The sequence below is a fragment of the Lutra lutra genome, chromosome 18 (assembly GCF_902655055.1).
Source record: "Lutra lutra chromosome 18, mLutLut1.2, whole genome shotgun sequence".
In the NCBI taxonomy this organism is placed as follows: Eukaryota; Metazoa; Chordata; class Mammalia; order Carnivora; family Mustelidae; genus Lutra; species Lutra lutra.
In genome coordinates this window covers 25,976,335-26,001,022 of record NC_062295.1, presented here as the reverse complement: position 1 = coordinate 26,001,022, position 24,688 = coordinate 25,976,335, and the positions used below count along the sequence as shown (strand labels likewise).

Here is a 24,688-nt window from a genome sequence, read left to right as displayed (position 1 = left end):
CGCTGAGCAGAGAGCCCGATGCGGGGCTCCATCCCAGGACCCTGAGATCATGACCTGAGCCGAAGGCAGCAGCTTAACCCACTGAGCCACCCAGGCGCCCCAGATTCATCATCTTGCCCCATGCCTCCGCCTGAGTGGGGACAGGCTCAGGCCACCACCGCACGGCTCAGTGTCACGGCTGCCGGAAATCCAATGGCCTCCCCAGCCCCAGGACGCCAGCTGCGAGCTACAGAGGCGCCATCTTCCTGAGCAAAGCACCAGACATTGGCCCTCGCCCGTCCCACGCAAGCATCCTCCTCACGCTGTCTAGAGGCTGCCCAAGCACTGCCACCTCCTTTGTCAAGCCGAGAAGTCAGAATCCTTGGCCAAAGGCACATGCTTAATCACTAGTAGGGGCAGAACCCGCCCAAAGGGAACACATCCCGCCCCATGGCCGTCAGAGCCATCCACAGGATTTTCAACAACAAATAAGACCTTCAACAAACCTTGCTGGTCCTGCTAAGATCCTTCCTCTGCTCCACAATCTCCTACAGCCTTCATGCCAAGTCTCTCCAGTCCCTCTCACACTCTATCCCACTCTCAGACACTCTTTGCTCAAATTTAACTAAAAAATTCTATATGGAAAGAGCCCAGATGTCCACTGGCAGATGAACGGATATACATATGGTGTGTATATAGACATATTATATACACACACGAGGAATACTACGCAGCCATCAAAAAGAATGGAATCTTGCCATTTGCGATGACACGGATGGAGCTAGAATATATTATGCTGAGCGAGATAAGTCAGAGAAAGACAAACATTGTACGATTTCACTCATATGTAGAATATAAGAAACACAACAGATGAGCACAGGGGAAGGGAAGGAAAAATAAAATAAGATGAAAACAGAGAGGGAGGCAAACCATAAGAGACTCTGAACTACAGGAAAGAAACTGAGGGTTGCTGGAGGGGAGGTGGGGGGGGGAATGGGGTAACTGGGTGACAGGCATTAAGGAGGGCACGGGATGGAAGGAGCCTGGGTTATGTGCAACCGATGAATCACTAAATTCCACCCCTGAAACTAATAACACATTGTATGTTAACTAAGTTGAATTTAAATTTTAAAAAAAAATTTTAAGATTTTATTTATTTATTTGACAGACATAGATCACAAGTAGGCAGAGAGGCAGGGGTGGGGTGGTGGGGGGAAGCAGGCTCCCCACTGAGCAGAGAGCCTGATGCAGGACTCGATCCCAGGACCCTGAGATCATGACCTGAGCCAAAGGCAGAGGCTTAACCCACTGAGCCCCCCAGGTGCCCCCCCCACCAAAAATTTTTTAATCCTATCTGAACACACTCAGTTTTCTTCTTTATCCACCAACTCTTCCCCTTAAAAACGAGCCTCTTGTCTGAATAAGAAGATCGCGAGAGCCTGAACCACTCGAGGTTAATTCTGAGGTCTTGGGGGTCGAGCAGCCTCATTTTTGACCTGGCTTCTCGCTAGCTCTGCAACCTTGAGGCAGTGACTTAACCTCTCTGTGCCTCAGTGTCCTCATCTGGAATTGAGGATCAAAACAGCAAGGGCCTGGCCAAGCAATGGTGGGAGCTGAATGAGAGAGGCAGGGCACACAGTGGGGCCTGGAGCCTGCACCCGTAAGCACCCAACACATCCAACAGTGTCGTCCTCGGGATGTCCCTTTCCTTCCCCTTTGACCACAGAGGCCTCGCTTCCCTTTCATCCTGGTCATCAGGAAGTTCTCCTCTCTGGCCTCCCAGAAAGTTCCTTCCACTCCAGCCCACTCAGACTCAGGAACTGCACCCGTGTCCCTGGAGGCCAGGCTGTCACTCCTCCAAGCTCCTCCATCCACCGGTTCACCGACGCCCCAGCCAGACCTCAGCAACCTTTCAGCCCTGCTTCCCAACACCCTCCATGGCACTCTCCACACTGAGCAAGCCAGACAGCCTCAAAGGCCCAGCACACACCACACTTCTGCATCCCAGGACCGACCTTTCTGTTGTAGACCCCAGTCCCTCCCATCCCAAAGGCCCATCTCAAGTGTCTTCGTCTGCTGGGAGCCTTCTCTGACCAATCATACCATCCCCACCCCAGAACGTGGGTGCGCCTTCCTCTGAAGTCCTATATAGCTTATTTTACGTAGTGTTTGGGGACACTGAGTGGATTAAATTCATACGGATTCACCGCGGTGGAGATTTTCTGTACATGGACCATCAGCGTCAACATCCTGGTTGTGATATCATAGGATAAGTTTGCAAGACGTTACCGTTGGCGGAGACTGGGTAAAGGGGATAGAGGACCTTTCTGTTCTACTTACCACAGTCGCCTTGGAAGCCATCTCACAGGAAGAAAATTACCAAGAGTGAAAAATTTATTTAACACCCACTTTTGCCACACCCACCTACGATATTTTACCGTGAAAACCTCATTCCCTCCCCAATCTCCAGACCTGATTACCCAACATCCTATTCAAAATCTCCGCGTGGTGTCAAATAAGAATCTCAGAGTTACGTCCAGTGCTGAGCCCCCGGGATTTCCCTCTCTAAATGAATCTCTATTCCTCTGGTGGATCTGGTCAAAAATCTTGAGGTCATCCTGGACCCCTCTCTCTCTCTCTCTCTCTCTCTATTAATCAGTAGGCTCCACACCCAACGTGAAGCCCAACATGGGGCTTGAACTCATGACCCTGAGATTAAGACCTGAGCTGAGATTAAGAGTCAAAGGCTTAACTGACCGAGCCACCCAGGTGGCCCAGCCGCCTTTATACTCCATACCCACCCGTCAGCAAACCTTGGTAAATCCACCTTCAAAGTAGATCAGAATCCGACCTCTTCTCCCCATCCATGGCAACCACCCTGGTCCCGGGCTGCCATCATCTCTCATCTAGATTAATACAGTAGCCTCCATCCCACCTCTGGCGCTTCCTATCCCCTTTTCCTACTTCTTTCATATTCTATGATTCATCATCATCCAAGACGCAACGTCTTCTGCACGGAGAGCAGACGCTCCTCGAGGGTGAGGAACCTTCTGTCCAGCTCACCGCAGCAGCGAGGACCTTAGAACAGTGCCTGAAACGTCAGGAGGCACTCGATAAATATTTGTTGAATGAATGAATGATGCGATGCCTTTGGTATTAAGAGAAAACTCGGAGGTCAACATTTCTATCTCATTCTTACAAGGGGGAACACTGAAGCTCAGAGAAGGTCATGAGCTCCGGCAAGCACAAAGGCCAGAGGTCCCCGATTCTGAGCCACCTTCCCTCCCGCCCTGCTCTGCCTGGCATTAGTCCCTTGGGCAGGCCCTGAGGGGCAGGGTCCGAGTCTGACGGATGGCTTTGACTTTCAGCATGTGGAGATAGCGTCTAGGTGCTGCAGAGATGCTACAAACGCCAGCAGAACGAGTGCAACCTTTCGTCTCCGCATTAGCATGTAATGAACAACCTTGGTCATTGCATGTTACACGTGTGTATCGGCCCCACAAAACAGGCACCTTTCTTCTCACAACTTTCTTCGGTGAGGCAGGGCGTGACTCCGAATTAATGGCCCCCATTTCACAGGGGGACAAACTGAGGTTTCACTCCCCTTCGAGGCTCTGCCCACTGAGCCTCCCTGCCTGAGGGCAGACTGGAACGACCAATCCTCCCGGCACCTAGGGAGCTTCTGTGCCATGTCCTTTCCTCCCAGCACACTGTGCCCTGCAGAACCTTGTGAGGAGGTTTTTCTTACTGGGTTTCCTTAGCCCGCCACTGGACAATCCTCTAGCTGCCTTCTCCAGAAATCCCCTGAGTTTTGGGGGGTGTGCGCACGTGTATGTTTGGTTTTGGGGTTGTTTTGTTTTGTTGCTCAGAGTTTGCTCAGGATGGATCAGATTTGGGAAGAAGGCAAGGAGCGCGACTGTGAGAGTGTACTTGATTTGTCTCTGCCTGGGAATTTATTAAGGCCACGAAGGTACAGCGTGATGTATGAGTCCCCTGACCTGGTCTGTTGTCTGCTGTCCCCACTCATCAGCCTCCCAAGTGACTCGTAGCAATCTCAAGCACACACACACTGAGTCACTTTCTCTATAAAGACAAATGTGTTCTGCCATGAGTGGGCAATGCTTTAGAAGCAAAAAACATATTATAATCAAAAACTATCCTCTGAGGCTCAAAGGAAAACACTTCCCTTTCATAGATTTGGGTTTTTTGTTGGTTTTTTTTTTTTTTTTGGTTTTTTGTTGGCTTTTTTGTTTTGTTTTGTTTTTGAAGAAGGGACAGAGTCTGCTTCTGACCCCACAGTGGTAACAGGTGCCCCCAAGAAAACCTAAAGGCATTTGCACCTGCCCAAGACGCCTCATCTCACTTAAATAAATATTCTTCAAAGAGAGACATACACTGAACAGATGGGTAAATTTCAAGATTTAACAACTTGTGAGGACACTCTTAGTGTCGCATTCAAAGGCGGGCTTTATCGCCTCTGGATATCCAACAAGACATCCCATCTTGAGGAAGTCTTAATCACTGGCAAACCTGGCCCTGGTCACACCAGAGAAAATACATCTACAGCCCAGGAATGCAGACATCACCCTCATTTCCAATGCCCCCGCCCGTGGAACTTCTCTCCTGGGGCAGGTCCCCGTGCTTCTGTGGTTCAGAGAAAGGAAGGAGAGAAGAGAGGAGTCAGGGGAGAGCAACTCTGTGCAGTAATGATGACGACGATGAATGATGGTAACGTGTCCTAGCGGGTGTGCCTGACACCAAACCAACATTCAATGTACGTTCATGCCTCTCCCCAGATGTCCCAGCATGTCCAGCCCAGGAACATCAGCAAGATGTTGTTGACTAAGTTCATGACAACCATGATGGCTTATGCTCTGGTCTGAGGAGTTCTGGAGGCTCTACAGGGAAGGTTCTGGGACAAACCCTGAACCAAGACAAGCTCTCAGCACCCTGCCCACCCCACACAAACACAGTCGCTCACTCACACACACATGCAAACACAGACACACAACATCACACACACATACAAACACACAATCATGTAAACATACAGACAAAACTACACACACACAATCATACAAACCTACAAATATAGTCATATAAACATACACAGAAACAGCTACACACACAATCACACAAACCTACAAACACAGTCATATAAATATACACACACACAAGAACACACACACACACACACACTGAAAAAGACAGAAAGATGACCAGATGCCAGATTCACGGATCTAGTTTTGTTCTTTCTCTTTAAAATATCCATCAACTCCTTTATAATTGGCCAGACAAGAAAAAGCGAAAAGAAATTCCGTCTTTCTATCTGCTCTCACTCTTCCCTCTAGAGGGCCAGGCCACGAAACAGCCATCAGCCCTCCCAGAGCCCTGTGCCAAGCGCCGGCATCATGATCCCGCCACGGGCTCTTCCCAGGAGAAGGGCACTGATATCACCCCATTTTATGGATGAGGACACTGAGAGCTGTAAGTGTTTAAAACTCACCCAAGGGCACAGAGATGCTAAAAGACATATCCAGGCTTTGAACCGATTTCAGTGTCCCTCCAGAGTCTCTGGGATTTGCCACTCCAGGCAACGAGTCAAGTTCTCTATCCTTGGCCTGGCGGTTGCCTGGGGCTGTCCTCATTAGAGGCAGGACCTTGGACATAACACAGTCTCTGTCGGCGTATGTGGCTGAGAAAACTACAGTGTATTTCTGGGATACCCTGAAAAAAGAACTGGTGTGTTCAAGAGCCAGACTGAACTTCTTGGAAAATCTAAGACAGTTAAGAGGTTTAGGCAAGTTTCTGACCCAAACAAAGTTAGGGAAGAGAGGGGCGCTGTCAACCAATAAAGCCAATGAACTGAGCACAAACAGGGGACATGTTTTTAAATTTCCTTTTCATAGAGGATGTTGGCTTTCGAGAGTATGAAGGACAACTAGGGGCCTGAACAAGGCAGGCAAAGCACAGCTGATGGCTATAAAGAGGGAAAAGTGGGGCCTCCCAATCCCCTTGGCCACCAGCGACCACCCAAATCGAAGCAATGCCTGGCGGCTGGGCCTCCAGGGTCCACCTTGGGCTCACTTCCCTTTATCCATAACCTCAATGTAAAAAGATTCCAAAATCTCTATCTCCTGACTAAATACCCTAAACCCCAGAATTCATTATTCAAGGACCCACTGGCCATCCCCGGTGGGATGAGTTTCAGTCCTTGTGATCTTCCTCCCACCCCGTTCCAACTCCTCTGTCCTTGGCCTCAGTGACCAGCAGCACCGGCACCTAACTAATGACATAGGTAGGTAGCTGGGCACCTAACTTCCTTCCCTCCCACCGTGCCTCCACACACCAAGACCTAGTATGGTGAAGACCGTGGACCATGGTAGTTAACAGAGGGTATTGGCTTTGGGGCCAGAGAAAACAGAGTGTGAACCTCAGTCCACTGATCATGAGTTGTGTGACCTTGAGCAAACCACAGATCCCTCACACTAATCTTCCTCATGTGTGTAACAGCAACGAGAGTGCATCCCAGAGCGTTACACTGGCGCACGTGAACATGGCCACACACGCAGCCAAGTGTCTACACTGTTCAGTTCCCTCCCACCTACTACACTTGCTGAGTTCACATGCCCGCTGTGTCTCCCCTGACTGAGAATGGGCTCCTGGGGGTACCCCAGCCTCTAGACCCGCTCCCAGCCAAGCCCTTCACCACATCACAACCAACGCCATCTTTGCACTGACAAACAGCATCTCATCAGCCCTCATTGATACACCAAGTCCAGTCTTCCCACCGGACGCAAAAGAAGACAGAAACCTTGAAGCAGTGTTGGGTAAGAAAGGTCCAGTGCATGGGACGCCTGGGTGGCTCAGTGGGTTAAGCCTCTGCCTTCAGCTCAGGTCATAATCTCAGGGTCCTGGGATCGAGTTCTGCATCAGGCTCTCTGCTCAGCGGGGAGCCTGCTTCCCCCTCTTCTGCTCCCCCTGCCTGTGTTCTCTCTCACTCTCTCTGTCAAATAAATAAAATCTTTAAAAAGAAGAGGAAGAAGGAGAAGAAGAAAAAAAAGGAGGAGGAGGAGGAGGAGGAAAGGTCCAGTTCCGAAGGTGGAGATTAGAAATTGCTCCAACCATTTTGCTGACTCCCTTTAAGAACCACGACTCACAAACACACAAAATGCTCAGAAGCCCTAGAAGACGCACAGACCCCAGGATCAAAGCCGAGACTAAAATCACTCTTCGGCCTGGCCGTTAGCAACTTCGCAGCTCTTCATAAATCTGTCCTCTAGGCTCACCTCGGTCCCCAAGGATTCAAAATTTGAAAACAACACATTTCTTAATTTGCACATTCAGGGTTTCCAAAATCTGGCAAGAGAACCCAGCAGTCAGCTCAAGGCACTGTTCCCAGAAACGGATGGCACCTCTGGAGATTCGCAAAGAGGGGAATATAAAATCACGCTCGATCACACCCTCGAAACTCTCAGAAGTGTCTTCGGCCTCCGTAGGTGCTGGCGAAGGACTTGCACATGGCCGTCTACGGAGAGGCCTCTGGGAGGTACGAGAAATACTGAGCTCTCAGGTTTGTCCCCATGACCCCCTCCCCCTCCTCTCCCCACCTGAGTGCCAGACGGCAGAGAGACTGAGCTCTCTCAAGTCACCTACAAATTGCATAGGGGCACCCGACCAAGAACTTTAGGACCCATCCTTGCTGCGATGCGTCTGTGCAGAAATGCTACATCATCACCCAGGTGTCCAAAGAGTAAAAACCAGCACAGCCCAGCCAGTTGGCACCAGCCTGGGGGCTATTCCCACATCTGAGCCTGGAAACGGTGGTCCCCTCCCTAGACCAGTGTTACTGTGGGCTCCTGGGGCCATTTATTTCAGCTGCTTTACGGGGAAAAATAATTCTTCTTTTCTATCCCCACAAAACTCAAGTGTCACAAACCAACCATTAATACTGCAGTTGAGGTTCCACGTTTGGAAGAAAGATTAGAACAAACATGGTCTGGAGTTGGAACCAGACAAGGGTAGGGGAGCCCTGGGGGAATAAGGAGGAGACGGCAAAGGGAACACGGCACAAACAGCAATGCTAACGTTCACAGAAGCTACGCCCAGGGAGGCGGGTGTCTGGGGTCTTCCATCTCCAGAAACCACTTCAGAGAGGAAGGAATGAAAATGTGCTTTGCGATATGGTGAACTCAAATTGCGGACAACCCCCTCTTCCCAAGGGGAGTGAGTTCTGGTCACGGGGCCATGATTTCAGGCTCCCCATCTCTTATCACCACCTCCCCTCCAACCCTCTGAGTAAGTATTGTGGGATACATCCGTTTATATTTAAAAGGAAATTTATGTCATGTTCACTCCTGATCCTTGAAGGCATCACAGTGAGGACTTGAAAAGCCTGAACTTTCAGCCGTCCACAGACGTTTCTCACATCAAAGCCCAGACCTTATAGGATCCTGGTTCCATCTGTCAGGACCACCCAAGGTTTTGAAGCTATTGTCATTAGGTACCTTTTCCTCTCCTTCCTTTGACAATGTAGACCCTTACCTCTGTACCAGTGAGGACAGGGTCTTTGAAAGATGAAGAGCTGAGGTTGGGGCAGAAGAAACAGGAAACGTGTCCCTAGGGGCTTCGAGCTAAGACACAGAAAATCATGATGGGATGGCCAGATACTCCCACATTCACACCCTGAATTGCAGAGGATTCAGGCTAGTGGTTTGCTTTTCCCTCTAAGGAGCCAACTTGCCCCGACATGGGAGTGATCATCCTTCGGGTGTGTCTTGTCAATATCATTCATTACCTCTGCTACCATCACCGTCACCACCATCATCGCCATCATCACAACAAGAGCAACAATTACTACTACCCTTTCTCTTTATTGGCCACTTACCCCATGTCACATACATAAAACAGTAACTCACGTACAACAGTAACTCACTCTGCACATACTACCCCATATTATCATAAGAAGGTACATGCTATCAGCCATGCGGTACAAGTGATAAAACCAAAACTTGGGGAGCACTGAAGTGAGCCATTGGACTCTAAATGTCACGCATCATCAACCATGTTCACTGCCATATATTTCATCCCAAATCCGCTCCTATTAGAGAATGAATAATCAGGAACCAGTAGGTCCCTTAGGAACAAGCTTCTCTTATGAGAAGATCTGGAGCCCATTCTTTCAACAAGCATCTCTGAGCGATCACTGTGCGCCCAGATTTCCACTTTGTGCTTGTAGGGATGACCGGGATGCACATGTCTGCTGCCCTCAACATTGACAAACCCACCCGAAGTCAATGTCCTCCCAGAGGGCTCTAGGGTCCCTGCCATCCAGCCCACCCTGCTAGCTCTATCCCCTTTCCCCCTTCTTCTTTTAGAACTTCAGCACATGAATTGGAAATACAGCCTCTATATACATATATATCTATGTGTGTATGTATATACATACACACATATATACATACACACATAGATATATATGTATTATGAAAGGGACAAATCTCCAGTGCTCTAAACCATATTCCTCAAACCCAATCCTTACCAACAATACTTCCTCCTCCAAAACAGTAAGCGGGAGATTCCTAAAAGTAGGATTATATGTAAAACACTGATTTAAAAATTGGAAAACGGGTTTCGAGACTGCATTACTCATCTGTGGTCACCCAGCTGCTCATTCTGGGGGTTTAGGTTCAGCTCTGAGTGACAGAAAAATGAGACAGAAGTTGCTTTGTCTCTACTCCTCCACTCTCAGGTAGCCAGGCTCCTTCCGGCTCAGCATTCCATCAACCAAGGGTGAAACTCTGTCTTCCTGGGGCCGGATAATGATGTTCTCATTCCGGTAATAAGAAGGAAAAAAGGGTAAAGAAGAGGCATCATGCGTGAAAGTTGCCCAATGTCACTTCTGCTAACATCTCTTTGGCCAGAATTTACCAATATGGCCACATCTAGCTCTCGAAGAAGACTAAGGGATGTAGTCTTTAATCTAGCATCCGTGTGTTCTGCTAAAAATTCTGTTATTAGGGAAGAAATGACATTGGAGAGGAGCTAACCATCTGTGTTGTGTAAGAACCCCAGATCTGAGGGACTTCACAGACCCTACTCGATCAAGAACAGGTGGGCTTTAATTCCTCTTTTTATAGCAATGACCATTGGGTCCTCTCGTCTTCACTGCCAAGGAAATTGTTGAGTGTAATTTTAGAACTTTCTATAACATTTCATTAGCTTTCAGTTCAACAGCTAGAAACCATCTCCAAGCTAATTTATATGGTCTTTGGCGATTTTAAAATACACCTGCTAATTTTTTGATACTCCTTCCTTTGAAAGATGGAGGTTAACTCCACTTACCCTAAGTGTAGACTGTCCTTAGTGACTCACTTCTAACGAATATATGTGACAGAGTGACAATACATGACATCAAGACAAGGTCATAACATGATCCCTTGTTCTAGCAAAAGCCAAATCCCATATTTTGAAGTCACTCAAGGAGTCCTACAGAGAAGACATCATGGAAGGAATGGAGGGAGGCGTCCAGCCAAGAGCCATGTGAATGAGCTTGAGATTGGATTCTCCAACCCCAGTCAAACCTTCAGATGACGACAGTCCTCACTGCAACCGTTTTTTTGAAAGCCATCAGGCCAGACCATGCCTGGATTTCTGATCCACAGAGACTTGGTAATAAAAAATGTTTTTTGTTTTAAATCAGTTTTTGGAGTAATGTGTTACACAGCAAGAGAATAATTCAGGTCTCAATGTAAATTTAGTGTTCTTTTGGCTTGAAATTTTGAGAAAGTAGAAATGACCATCTTGGTAGTGAAAATGTGTACTTTAAATAGCTGTGATTTAAAATCAGCACCTGATTTTAAATGATCTGGAGCTGTGCTTAGATGAGATGGTCTGGATACCGCTATGAAGAGGGAAGACCAGGGAGCCATCCCTGGGAGAACCCATTGCTAATACCACGTCCCTGAGCAGTCCCAGGAAGCAGCTGAACCTGCTGTTATCCAACTACCTTCAGGAGAAAGAGCTCGGTATCTGCAAAGCCAGCCTCAAAATGATGAGTTCTGGCAAACTCTCTCCGGCATCTGGAATGGTAATGCTGAGCAACTCTACTGGACAGGTCCACTTACTTAGTCATCTGGGAAAGTGCTGTGGGGCTCAGTCACCTTAGTCAATGAGTTAGGACGCATTTCCGTTGAGGATGGAAGATCCCACAGAAAGAGCATCCAGGTTATTTTATGATAGACACGGACGGCTGCTAAACCCTGTTCCTCAAATAGCTCACGTCAAGGTCAAGGCTGATGATGCCGGCTCCTGAACTTTCAGATCAAGACATCACCTCTGCCTGCCATCACAAGCAGGACTCTTAGGACCAGGAACCAGAGAAACACGTTCTGGAGGGGGTTCACAGAATCAGCTTGGGGGAAGACTTTGTATACCACAATCTGTCCTTGCGTCTCTGCATCTGGAGAGTCTAAAATTAGCTCCTCGTCCTTCACGGAGAATCACCACCATCCTAAGCCACTGTTACTAAAGGAAATAGGTAAAAATCGATCGATAGATCGATCGATCCTCAGAAATTCAAAGGTGAAAAAAAATCTCTAAAATAATACAAAATACTTGTATATTGCGTATTTTTCTTATGGGCCAAAGGACTCCTATTTAAAATGAAATGAGGGGCGCCTGGGTGGCTCAGTGGGTTAAGCCTCTGCCTTTGGCTCAGGTCATGATCTCAGGGTCCTGGGATGGAGCCCCGCATCGGGCTCTCTGCTTGGTGGGGAGCCTGCTTCCCTCTCTCTCTCTCTGCCTGCCTCTCTGCCTACTTGTGATCTCTCTCTGTCAAATAAATAAATAAAATCTTTTTAAAAAAATAAAATACAATGAGATGAGAGGTCTCTTCTCCCAACTGGGCCCTTCCAGGCTGTCATTGGAACAAGGTACAGGGTTACCTCCCTGCCCCAACCCGCTGAAAGCCTGGAGCTGAATTTCACGCTCATTCACAGTAACTGTATCAGTTTAAGGGGCTGTCATGGTTTTTTTCTTCCTCTTTGTATGTGGATTTTTATTTTCTATTTCTGTTCTGACAGCCTTTGCAGTTTGTTTCTTCATTTATCATATGATGTCTCGATCACATTTGGAAGCAGGCAGCATATAAATCACAAACGAATAAAGTGAAAGTGGCAGGGTCGGGACTTGGGTTTCTGTCTTGGACACGGCTATCAAAATGCATTTTTGGAACAAGAGGCAGGAAACTCTAAGAAGACTTAAGCCAATGTCCCTTTAAGGAGAGGGCCCTTGGAAGCGGCTGTCATCAGAGAAATCCGTCCTTGGCTCTGCTGACAGAGCTTCATGGCTCTTTCCCTCTCCAGGCTCAAAGGCAGGTCAAGCCTGCAGGAGGAAGGCACGGAGATAGATAAAAAGACCCAGGTTGTAAAGCTAATTCCCAGCTCCGAGCAGAGCTGTGTATCTGGCACTCCCACTCTCGTTGGATGATGTGGTTCTTTGTGTAGGCTTTATTTATCACCTCCCCTGGAGAAGAGAACTTGGAGCCATCAGCCTTCTCAGATAAGAGTTGCGAGTTTCTCTTCTCCTGACAGTCATGTCTCTGCCTCCTGAAAACCCCTCTTGGAAAGCCTGTAGAGGCAAGTGTCTCCAAAAAGGCAAATTAGGGTGTGCCTCTTGGATTTTTAAATCAACCAGCAGAACTAGAGGAGGAAAGGAAAACAAAGAAGAAGGAAGGGAGGTATGGGGGCCTTCTTTACAAGAAAATGAAGGATGGCCCAGATGGGTGGAGGTGGGGAGGGGTCCTTCGGAGCCCACTGCCCAGGAGCCAGCCTGCTTCGAGCAGGAAATCATGCCCATCGCAAGCCTTTTCTGGGCTGCGCTGCACCTCTGCTCTCGGTGAGCAGCAGCTGGGCTCACACAGAGCTTTAAAAATATCTCTCCACCCACTGAACATTTCATTAATCAGGCAAGTTCTCACCCATGTGTCACAGTGGTGGCAGTGATATACAGGATAGTGACATGAGGGTGCGGGGAAGGCGCAAAGGGTCTCATCTAGCAGAGAGGAGGACTCGTAGCATCCAAGTTGACGAGCATAGGCTCCGAGGCCTGCTGACCATCGGCATCCCAGTTCTAACACACGCTCGCTAGGAACCTGGGACCAGATTCCTCTATATCACAATCTTCCGCCTTTGCAGAAATGGAGTTAATAATAATACCTTCATTCCAGGATTATTGCAAGGATTAAAGGTGTTGATTCATCTACAGCATTCTGAACACAGAGGAAGCAATCAAGAAACTTGGGCTGTGATGATTGTGCTGATGGTGACAACGACAACGATGAAACTTAAAGATGGGTCTCAGTAGACAGAAGCAGCTAGAACAAAGGCAGAGAAGCAGGAGAGATCTTGAGGCGGTAGAGAACGATCTGGAAATAAAGCAGGGAGTGAAAGCAGACAAAAAGGAAGGGTCCAGGCCACACGGGACTTCCTCTGCTTTGTCCCAGCGTGTCCCTCGGGCTCACCCAGCTGTAGGCTATGGAGAGCCACTTAAGAATTATAAACAAAAATGAACTATCAAAGGGTCAAGTGCTATGCTGGTTGAAAATTACTTTTAACTGGTTCACATAGAAAAAGTAAAATAAAATTATTTTATTAATAAGGGACTTCTGCTGTGCAACAAAGTAACTGGAGTAAGAACAACCCTCCCCTCCGGGTACAACCGAACAATGCAACAAGGTATCAAAAGCAACTATTTTCAGGCTGTAGACAAGGGGCAGTGGGTGACTTCAAGGGCAGGGAGAAGGGAAACTGACCCAGGTGAGCCTGGCCTTGACCCCAGCTCTCTGCCTGGGGACCATTTCCCACCCACGGCTCATGAATCCGGGTCGCTGAAGGAACTAGAGCCGTGTGGGGTAAGGCAGCAGAAAGAAGGAAACTGCAGAGTGAAGGCTCCGGAAGCCTGCATGTGGGTTTCCTGGGAACATCTGGCCAGAGGCTGGACTACCCCCGGGGAAACTGAGATTAAACCAGACTCACCAGAAAGCAGCTGTTCCGAGGCTGAGAAGAGGAAACAGATCCTAGAATTGAAGCCGTCCTATGTGTCTGAAAGACCTGATTAATACCCCAGGTGGACGCCAAGACACTAGAAGGACCTCATTGTGAGAGTAAGGAAACTACTCCAAAGGCCTCCTTGAGATCCACATGATCAAAACCTAAAACCAGCCCCTGAGAAGACCCACAAGGAAGACAGAGTTTGGAGAGTCCCTGCCCAGTTAGAGAGGCTTGGGGGACACCTCGGGACTTCCACAGCTCTGTCATAACAAAGCATAAAAACCAAACCTACACAACCGGAAGCAGTCAGCTAGTCATTGAGCAGGCCGCTGGAGCAAAACTCACACTCTTCAGGGAAAGATAACAGAACAAAGAGTCTCCAGAGCACAGCACCCTCAGTGGTCAGCGGACAGCCAGGTATTAATAGCACACAAAGAAACAGGAAACTTTTAATATAAAAAAAAAAAAGGCAGTAGAAACCAACCCCAAGATGGCCTAGAGCCTAGATGCTGTATTTAAGTACATAGACTTTAAAGAGCTATTATAAATATAGGAAAATATGTCCAAATAATTAAAGAAAAATATTATTTCAATGAGTAAGCAGATGAGTATTTCAACAGAAGAATGAAAACTATAAAAAAGAACCTAATTAAAATTCTAGAACTAAAAAAATTAGATGCATGCCTGTGTGTGTGTGTGTGTGTGTGTGTATATGCTGGGAAAAAAAGGGAAACAGAAAGAAAGCAAATGTTTTAATATTAACAATTAGAGGAAGGTACACGGTGTTTCACTGTGCTTTTCCAAACTCTGTGGATTTGAAAATTTTTTAAAGATGAAAGAGATATTGAAAATATATACTCACATATTAGCAGGCCAAGAAGAAAATAGTTTTAAGCAGTGGGCTAAGCTAATCAAGTGGGCTAAGCTAATCAAGTGTGTATCTGAGAAGCATCCCTCCAGTGAAATGGAAAGGGACTGATTTCATGAGTGAAATCGTAGATGAGGCACAAAGAGATCAACTCCGGGGAACAGCAGCCAGGGCATGGGGACCTGGCCCAAGACAACGGCAATGTGGTCAGAGAGGAAGGAATAGTTTCAAGATAAGTTGAGAGAAGTTGAGATCTGCGAGACTTTGCCAATTATATGTGGGGAGTGAGCAGAAAAAGAGGAACCAAAGAGAACTCCCAAACTACTATTGTGCCTGATTGGGTACATCATGTGATGTAACTTCCTGCGGAAAATTCCAGAGGAGAGGCAGTTTCAGAGAAAAAAGAAAATCCATTCAGCTTTGGGTCTTTGGAGCTTAAAGAACTTGGGAGAGATCTACACAGGACTAGAGGCAGCAGATCAAAAATTCAGGAGGGAGGCAAGGATTGAAGACATCTATCTTGAGGCAATCAGCACGTGGATGTCCATGAGGACAACAACAAAAAACCACCCCAGGACACAACAGTGTGTGAGCAGTAGGTGGAAGAGGAGGGACACACAAGGGAACAGTGGGAATGACGAAGAGGTAGAAAAAAGGAAGGAGGAGAACCAGCTAGTGACATGGACGCCAAAGCAGGGACAAACTCCAAAACCAAGCGCGTGAGCACGCTGCCAGATGCTGCAGAAAGTCCAGGACAAACCGATTTCTCCAAAAAACAGAGTCCACTGGATTATGTAAGCAAGGGGTCATTGAGGAAACCGTGCTGTGCTGATGCACTGATTCTAGAATAATCTAAAGCAAGTCAACCAACTACTGAAACAGGGCTTCATGATAAAAGGGTGGTGGACTCATACATCTATTCCCAAAGCTCAAATTAAAATGCCCCCAGAAATGTACCTATGAGCAGCTCACCAGAAATAGCAATTTTGAGATGCATATACATGTCAAAGTTCGAGGAGAATTTTCATGATTGGCAACACCAACGAAACTGGAGAAACATAATTTCCACCCGTCCTGGGAACTGTGGTGGTACTTAGGGCAGGAAGATATTGACTCAACACCGTTGTTTGCCCCTTCCAGGGACCCAGAAGCTAACTGACCAGCAAATCAAGCTGTCACTCCCTATCTCATAGCAAGTTCTCCAAGCCAATCCAAACCCAGCCCAGCAGCACCCCTTTTCCAAGCTCATTTGGGGAACCTCCTTTCTGGGAGCACCCAGAGCCATGGGGTGCTGTGTTCCATCCCAGATTACTCCCCAGCAAGATGAGAACCAGGGGATACCTGGGTCTCTGAATGCTACATGCTCCTAGTCTGGGAACAGGACAAGAGCAAGAGAAAGGAAAACAAAGGACTGACAGAATTCTACGGCACAGGGAGCAAACCCAACAGCAGGGCCATCAAGATCTAACTTCCACTCAGCAGCCATGGACTAGATCAGCGTCTTCTAGAAACGGGACCCTGCAGCTGGGGCTGACAAAGGGGAAATTATCGCAGTCCAAGAAAAAGCAAAGGTAGAACACAGAAGCTAAAGATTCTTTACAAACCCTGTGCGCCCACAGATTCTGGGCCTGCAAAGAACTTATATTGAGTCACAAACCAGAGCAGAACAAGGCAAAAGGGACCACAGAAAACACCTTCTAATTCAAAATAAAGGTAGCATCAGCTAGAAGCCTTGGGGGGAAAGGCTTTCTATATGTGTATCTCTATACATTACGACAAGAAACAGAAGAGATGCTCATAAATTGTGTCCAAGTTGGCCTCAGTAGAGCAAAGAGCTGAGAGAGAATAAAAACAATATGGCGCCAGTAAAGCAGGAAGACAGAACCATGAGGAAAACACATCCTAAGACTTAGCCCAACAGAGAGGGGCACGGTGAGATTATATCCTAATAGCTGCAAACTGAAAACAACCCAAACACCCACTGAGAAATAGCACAGATAAATGAATGGTGGCATATTTACATACGACCAGATACTGTCCATTAATGAAAACGAGTCCACTTCAGCTACCCTCAATAGCATGGCCGAGTCTTGCAAACATGTTAAAGAAAAAAGGCTGAGAACCAAGCAATAGATATGGCATGACCCCCCCACACTCTCACCCCCACCCTGAGCTGAAGGGAAACACAAACACCATGAAACAGTGAGAGTGAGCTAAGGGGGTGGGTGGTCGTCTCTGAGGCAGAGGCCCTGGAAAGGGCCTTGGGGTGCTCCCGGGGGCTGGTAACACAACTGTCCTTAACCTGGATGATGGTTACGTGAGCGTTCACACTCAAGAATGTTACTAACTGCACATTAATACTTTTCCATATGCTATTTTGACCAAAAAGTGTTTTAAAAAGGAAGGAAGACTACTAATATAAAACCAGGCTTCCAAGAAACTAAAATGTTCATCCATAATGAAAATATGCTCTAAAGGCAGTAATAAAAAAAAAAAAAAAACAGTTAAAATGACTGTAGCCCCAGTAAATCACTGACGTCGGAGGCAAACTCGAGAACGAACACTAGAACGATGGGAGAAGAGACACGTGATGCGGAAAGCAGAATGAAGACGTAGGGTTAGCAGGGAAGGCATGACATGCCCACACGCAGACATTTCCTAGAGGGATCCTGTGAGGACGGCGGACCCCAACGTCGTAGACATAACAGAGTGGGAATGACTAGATTACATCCTAACAGTCCCAGACTGGAGACCCAAACGTCGGTCCTTCACGGGACGGATGTAGACTGTGGACATTCACGCTGTGTATGAGTGAAAACGGACGAACCCGAGATGGGGGCAAATTTTAAGGTTACGATAACATCACAAGATGACTCAACAGAGCATTAAGAAAACGGCCTTTACACAATTATAATTCGCACGTCTAGTAAGACTCCACATGATGCACCCTTAGTAGTACGCGATCCTGCTAACAAAGGTTGTAGATAAAGAAACGCTCGGGGCAGACTGCAGATGCCCTGGGGAACGGACAGGGAACACGATGCTTCTTTATTTCCTCCTCCACCCGGAAAGCATCTGGGTAAACGCTCCTGTAATGAATGATGCACAGAATGGACAAATGAATAAATATGAATGAATGAATGAATGAGTGTCTCTACCAATTCACCCCTGCTGAGCTTGTCGGGAGCTTCCTGACGCTAATCTGGCCAACTCGATGCCACTCTGTGTAACTTCCTCCCGGGCTGTGTTTGAAGAGAAGAAACGGAGACTTCGCAGAGTAGTGTCAGCCGGAGGCAGCCTGCGTGGTGAGTGGCTCTTTCCACGCCGGTTCTGGGAGGGTAACGGCTCATGCACTGGGCAAGCGTGGTCCTTCCACAGAAGGAAAGGGGCATTTACCCTGGAGATTAACACTAGCTGGGGGCCGGGGATCCGTCCGTGTGGCCATCCGCACAGGGGGCCGCAGCCAGCCACAGCGGGGCGGGGAGCGGGTGTGATGAGGAAAGATGGTGCCCAGCTAACGGGCCACGGAGGGGGCTCTGATGTCTGTCAGCGTCCGACACATGAACCCCCTGTCCCACACCACGCGTCCTCTGAGCACAGATGAGTGGCTGCGAGGGGTAGGGCCTCCGGGCTCAGCTTGTCCCAGGGAACAGCAAACGGGCAAACCTTGGACGCTCGCCTGCACCAGCACAACCTGCGGCTGGTTTGCAGACCCGCCTGCCTGCTCTGAGCCCAGCGGCCACGCACGGCCCTGCCCAGAGCCCCAGGACGCGCCTCATGGAGCGTGGACAGTCAGAACTCAGGGTTCACCTTGGCCCAAAGTAAGTAAGTAGGAGGAATCTTCCATCGGAAAATCAACGGCCCTTCTCCGAGCTGAGAACCTCGATCACCCTCCCGAAGGACACACGGCGTCTTCAGTAGCGGCTCCGGCCGGAACACCAGGCCGGACTCCACGGGTGACCCTGCAGGCCCCGCACGGCTCAGCCGGCCCACCTAGGCTTGAGGGCTGCAGAGTCTCCCCCGCTCTTCTCCCGCCCGCTGACAAGGCACCTTTCGGCCCCGCGCGGCAGCTCGCCCAAGTCCACGGAGGGAGGTTCCGCCGGGCACCCTGGGGGGACAAAATCCAGCCAGTGGCACGCCCTGGCCAGGGCCGAGATTTCACAGAGAAAAAAGCCGACGCTCTGAGAAGTCATCTCTTGATGATCCATGCCCAAGCTGAGAGGGAAGAGGCAGGGAAAAGGAAAGCCAGGACCTGGGAAAGCGGCGGGTGATCTCCGAACTTCCCGGGTTAGTAACGTCAGCCTCTTTGAGAGTTTTCCTAACTGGGGACTTCCTGGCCCGTGCTCATGGCCTCTGCTCCGTGTCCTCATGGCCTCTGCTTGGCGAGGCTTCTAGTCCCTCCCACTGGTGACAAAGCCCAGGGACCTATTCAAGGAAACACAAGTGCAAACCCACCCCCAAATCAACACACCACTTCCCTGATCCTTCCTAGGAGAGGGACCGCCCGGGGAGCTGGGGGGCCTGGGCCCCGCCCCACACACCCGCAGAGCCGCAGTCTTCCTGATGGTCACCTCCCTTTGGAGGCAGCCAGCGCTCTACCACCTGCTTCGGGTCCTGCATCTCAATGTCCTCTGGCCAGCGGAAGGCCAGGAGATCCGAGGGTCCGGCTCTCCTCTCCTGCCACCTGCCTCTGTCCGGACTGCGGTGAGCAGCTGCAGGCCCCAAGGGCCAGGCTCTGCCGCTTGGCTCCTGCTTCCCCCACCCCAGGCCTCCCCTGTGGACCCGCCCTCCAGCCTCTGGGGCTCTCCCGCTGGCGCCTGTGAACAAGCCAGTCTTCTAGATAAGCAAGCAAACCCCACAGGACCAGGAAAAGCTACCAGATGACCCCATCCCCCACTTTCCTTAAGTCCTGCCAACTCAGCAGCAAGTGTGGCTTCGCCGGCCCAGAGCTGACTTTCCCCACCTTCTTCTTGGGCGTCACGGCCCTGTGGCTCCCACCCGTGCCCAGAGACACACGCTGGTCAGACCATTCCCCTTGAAAGCCAGTATGTGGGCCGTCCGGGGTAACTCTGACTTCTCCGTTTTAGAAAAGCCAGTTTCGGCCTCAGGCTTTCACATGGTGTCTCAAGGAGTACAGCGTTCCAGGACACGAGGGAAAACAGCTTCTGGCTGGAGCTCAGCAGACGGGGCTCCCAGCAAACATCTGGCTGAGTCAACCTAATTCTCTATCCCGGAAGAAATAAATCCCTTGTTCCTCGTTTTAATGTGACTGTTTAATCAGGGGCTTGGCTGACCAGTGAGGCTACAGCAGGGCGGTGTCCCAGGAGGAACACAGCCGCGGTGTGCCCGGGTTTGTTCTCATCCCTACCCCTGCCCCGCACACCAGGGCCACGCTGTGTTACAAAGGAACAGAGGTAATTAAAATAATGGCTGTGCATTCCCAACTAGACGCGGCTTCCAGATGCTTCCGATCTGGGCGGGATTCGGAGCACCGGGGCCCCACGTCAAGCTCCCCTACAGCTGGACCCCACAGAAACGACAGTGTGGAAACAGGACACGCCGTGGGTGATCAAGACTCCATCGACTAGAAAACACATTTTGGGAGTTGAGGGCCATCCCCAAGGTCAGTTTACAAAGAAACCAGAATATCCACCAGAGGGTTTTCAGGCTAGCGGCTCCGTCCCGCACAAAGTCGTCACTGGGGCGAAATCTGTCCCTGAGCTCCTCCCCTTCACACCAGACTTAGACTTGGCCACAACAGGTGGCCAGCGCCTGGCACTTTCATTTCCAAGTGACAGCAGCCTCCAGTGCCTCCCCGGGGGCGGCTGGCCTCCCCGACAGGGCGGGCCCCTTACCGTCCAGCTCCTCCACGGAGATGTTTGCGAGCTGCTCGCTGTCGCTGCCAGCGGAGAGAGAGCGGTTGAGGTAATTCCCCTTGTACAGCAAGCCGGCGGTCACGTGGTGGAAAGGCATCTTTTCCCTGTTCACAAGAGAAGCGGGAGTGGGGAGAGAAAGAGATCGTCATTCATTCCTTCATTCCTTCTTTCCTTCCTCAGAGAGCCACCCTGGGTTCCAGATGGCCAGTGTCCTTTTTAACATGACAATCCCACTTCTAGAGGGGAAGGAGGGAATGCAGGGTCCTCGAGGTCTGAACCGTCCCCCAGACGATCTCAGGTTCTAGCGCTTTCTTTGCTTTACACCTCGCTGCATTTTTGCCGATTTCACCATGAATCTCGCAGACTGTGGGACCCCACGTCACCTGCCAGGCCTTTCCAGGTGAAAAGGAATCCTCTCCCCCTTTCCCCAGCCCAACAAACTCTCTTGTAGGTACTCATCGGGAATGCACATCCCAGGACCGTCGGGCTCCCCAGGGACTGGGCCTCCCAGCTGTGATGCAACCGGTCCACTCTTCCCAGGGAGCGCGGACAATCCACTCACACAGCCCTCGAACCAGGCAGGAAGTGGCAGGCCCTATGTAAATGCACGGACGGCCTTCTGCACCTCGGGGAAGCGGCCCCCAGGCCTGGCCGGGGTGCACACACCTGCAGCCAGCGCGGCTTCGAAGCACCCCCGGCCCCCGAGACGCTCACCGCCGGCGGCAAAGGCGGGCAGCACCTCCGGTGTCCCACAGCAAAGCAGCTCCCAGCAGCCTCCCGGAGAATCAAAGCATCCCTGAGGCCAGACCAGCAAACCCTCCAGACACAGCATCCCTGCCCGGCCCTGGCCCTAGAGCTTAAGGGTTCCCACGGGGCCAAGTAGGTTAAGGCGAGAGGGAGGAAAGAGAGTTGGTAAGGACGTGGGAAGAGCGAGTGCAGAAGACCCAAGACGGGGCGGTTAGAGAGCTGGGCTGCTTCTGAGCAGAGAGCACACGACTCTCCTGGCAGTGCATGAGCTGCTGGGCACGTCAGCAAATGTGTTCTGCTTCCCTGTCTACCAAGGGGGCTAAGCGGACAGACCAAGCTTTGTGTGGATTGAGGGAACAGGCAGGAGGTATGGGACATTCATTACCCGGGACATTCAAGCAGAGGTGAGGGCCTCCCTGCCAGGGTTCTGTGGGAGAGAATGACCCCTGAGCGCTCTCCCCCTATGCTCATTCCCCCACAGAAGTCACCTGCAGAGCACTGTTTCTTACTCAAGTTTGCATCTGTAGGGAGAGTTGGGGGAGCTGAAGGCCCCTCGGGGCACGGCCGACTGACAAGGTGTAAATCATGGGAAGACAGCCGGTCCCCAAGGACGACCGTTCAGGACACGCACCCCTCGCTGTCCCTCCAACCACCCTCATGACAGCAACTGTCCTAATCCTGGGATGTTGGAGTCAACAGGCACCAAGGGGGTGGGGTGGCAGGGGGAGGCTCTGCCTTCTTTTCCCTGGGACAGCACCACATGACAAGGCCTGCAGGACCCACCTGGCCTCTCTCCCTCTAACCTAGTCACACACCGGCATGTCCCTACTTGGGCTGGGAGCCGCTGACGTATACACCGACCCGCGAGGCTCCTCAACGTGCGGGGCCTGATCCGGAACACGAACCCGTCGTGGAGGACCCGGTTCCGGAGCACCAGCCTCTCGAGCAGCCTCAGCCACGCCCCGACGTCTCCCCCGGACGTTACACTCTCATTTCAATCTCGAGATGTCTAAAGTGAATTTATTACCTTCCTAAAAAATAGGCCACACTTCCTGACGTCTCTGTCAAAGGTGCTGTCCACTCATCAGAACTGGGACGTCTCTCACGAAGGTTCTGGGCCCCAAAAGTAAAACAGACACGTGGCGGAGGCAAGAGCCAGCCGTCGGGCTCCAAACTGCGCTTGCCCCTCCGCGGGGAACGAGACGGACATCGATGGGCCCGTCACAAACCCGGGGTGTCTGTTACGCAGCACGACGGCGCCGATCCGTGACTCGAGGAATGTCTTAGGCTCATTACGTCAGACTCCCCCTCCCGGCTGCATCGATCTTTACACGTCAAAGAGAACATGAGAATCTGTCTCCGGACAAACAGTTCAATTACCATCTCGTCTTTTCGCCGACTTCATTTCAGGACAAACGTGTTTCAAAGTGAGACTCGGGTGTATGAGTCAGGACGGCCTCCCCTCCCCAGGGCCGGTCCTGATCTGGGGGCCTGTGCTGTGTTTGCTCAGAACACGGCGGGAGGCTTCCTGTGCGGCTTGGGCTTCCCTCCCAGCACCGGCCACAGGACCCTGTTGGCCTCATCGGCTGTTCTTTTAAACACTGTTTCAGTCATATAAACTGGGAAGACCCTCCTTTCACCACCTGGGGAGAAGCCCCCCCTCCCCCCCGCCACCCCATGAGGTCAGCCCACGGGCAGAGAGCGTCCCCATCCTGGTCACGGCTCTTCATGACAGTTTCTCCTCCCGTTTCACAACCGCCTTCCCATTGCTGACCTCTCACCTGGGGGTCTGATGCTCCCAAGGCGCCCCATGAATTTTTACGGCCACGGTAACAAGGTTATACTCGATGGAACATATCCAAGCCACGGCCCAGTTCAGTCACGGAGTAAATGTCCAGGACTCTGCAGAGAAAACTGGCCGCCACTGAGTCCCCCTAGACACAGCTGCATAATCTGCTTCTGGAAAAGGCTTCGGACCAAATCAGTGCATTCAGTCTGCACCAAAATGCCCCTGTCTAGTGGGAGACTCAAGAGAGCCACACGTATGGACAAATGAAGTCTCGTTCAAGAAAGGGGAGAACAGGGGCGCCTGGATGGCTCAGTGGGTGAAGCCTCTGCCTTCGGCTCAGGTCATGGTCTCAAGGTCCTCGGATCAAGCCCCGCATCGGGCTCTCTGCTCAGCGGGGAGTCTGGTTCTCCCTCTCGCTCTGTGATCTCTCACTTTCTCTCTCTCTCAAACAAATAAAATCTTTTTTAAAAAAAGTTAAAAAAAAGAATTTTATTTATTTATTTGACAGAGAGCCTGAGGGGGCATATAGGGGCAGAGGACAGAGGGAGACAGACAAGCAGACTCCCCTCGGTGCAGAGCCTGGCCTGGGGCTCGATTCCAGGACTCCCGGATTATAACCTGAGCCGAAGTCAGATATGTGATCGACTGAGCCCCTCAGGTGTCCCAGAACACACTGGGTCATTAAGAGGAGGTCAGGAAGGACCTGGCAGAAGGCACGGGGCACCACGGTGCGGAGGGAGCTGGTGTCTGAGCAGCAGAGCCCAGGGGTCCCAGGGCCACATGCTGTCCGCAGGCAGCTCGCTCCCTCAGGAGGAAGGAGCTCTTTGCACGGAAGGCACCAGAACTGAAGAGGAGTGTGTCCCGGACACCAGGGAGGCCGCTTCACGGTCACCTCAAAGACCACGTATCAAGAGTCTGAAACAGAAAGGTGCGGTGGGGAGGGCGGGAGGGGGTGTGTGAAACAGGTGAAGGGGATTGAGAGCATGCGTACCTTTTTTTTTTTTTAATTTAATTTTTTTTTTTGAGAGAGAGAGCAAGCGAGCGTGGGTCCGGTGGGGGCCTGGAAGGGGCAGAGGGAGAGGAGAGAATCTTAAAGCAGGTTCCACACTGAGCCCGATGTGGGGCTCAATCCTGAGATCACGGCTGAGCCGAAACGGAACCCGCTGAGCCACCCGACACCCCAGGAGCACCTTATCGTGGTGAGCACCGAGGGCCGTGGACAGTTGTTGAATATCGGACACCGGAAACCAAAAAACACCATAGACTGACTATACCAGAAGTTACATTCAAGATAATACACAAATAAACAAACGTTCTTAGGGTCAGGGAACGGGTCACCGGCAGAGTCATAAACAGAAGAAGCCACTCATCGTTGTCC

The 24,688-nt window shown here is 50.5% G+C and overlaps 1 protein-coding gene across 2 annotated transcripts in view; it reads right to left on the bottom strand.

Annotated features, from left to right (window-relative positions):
* Positions 1-24,688, bottom strand: part of CALN1 (calneuron 1) — a 500,110-nt gene that overhangs the window by 334,339 nt on the left and 141,083 nt on the right. For both annotated transcript variants that reach the window (XM_047714580.1, XM_047714579.1), the window contains exon 2: positions 20,754-20,878. In XM_047714580.1, coding sequence (XP_047570536.1) covers positions 20,754-20,871 — 118 coding nt within the window. In that variant the 5' untranslated portion in view covers positions 20,872-20,878. The remainder of the gene's footprint in view (positions 1-20,753; positions 20,879-24,688) is intronic.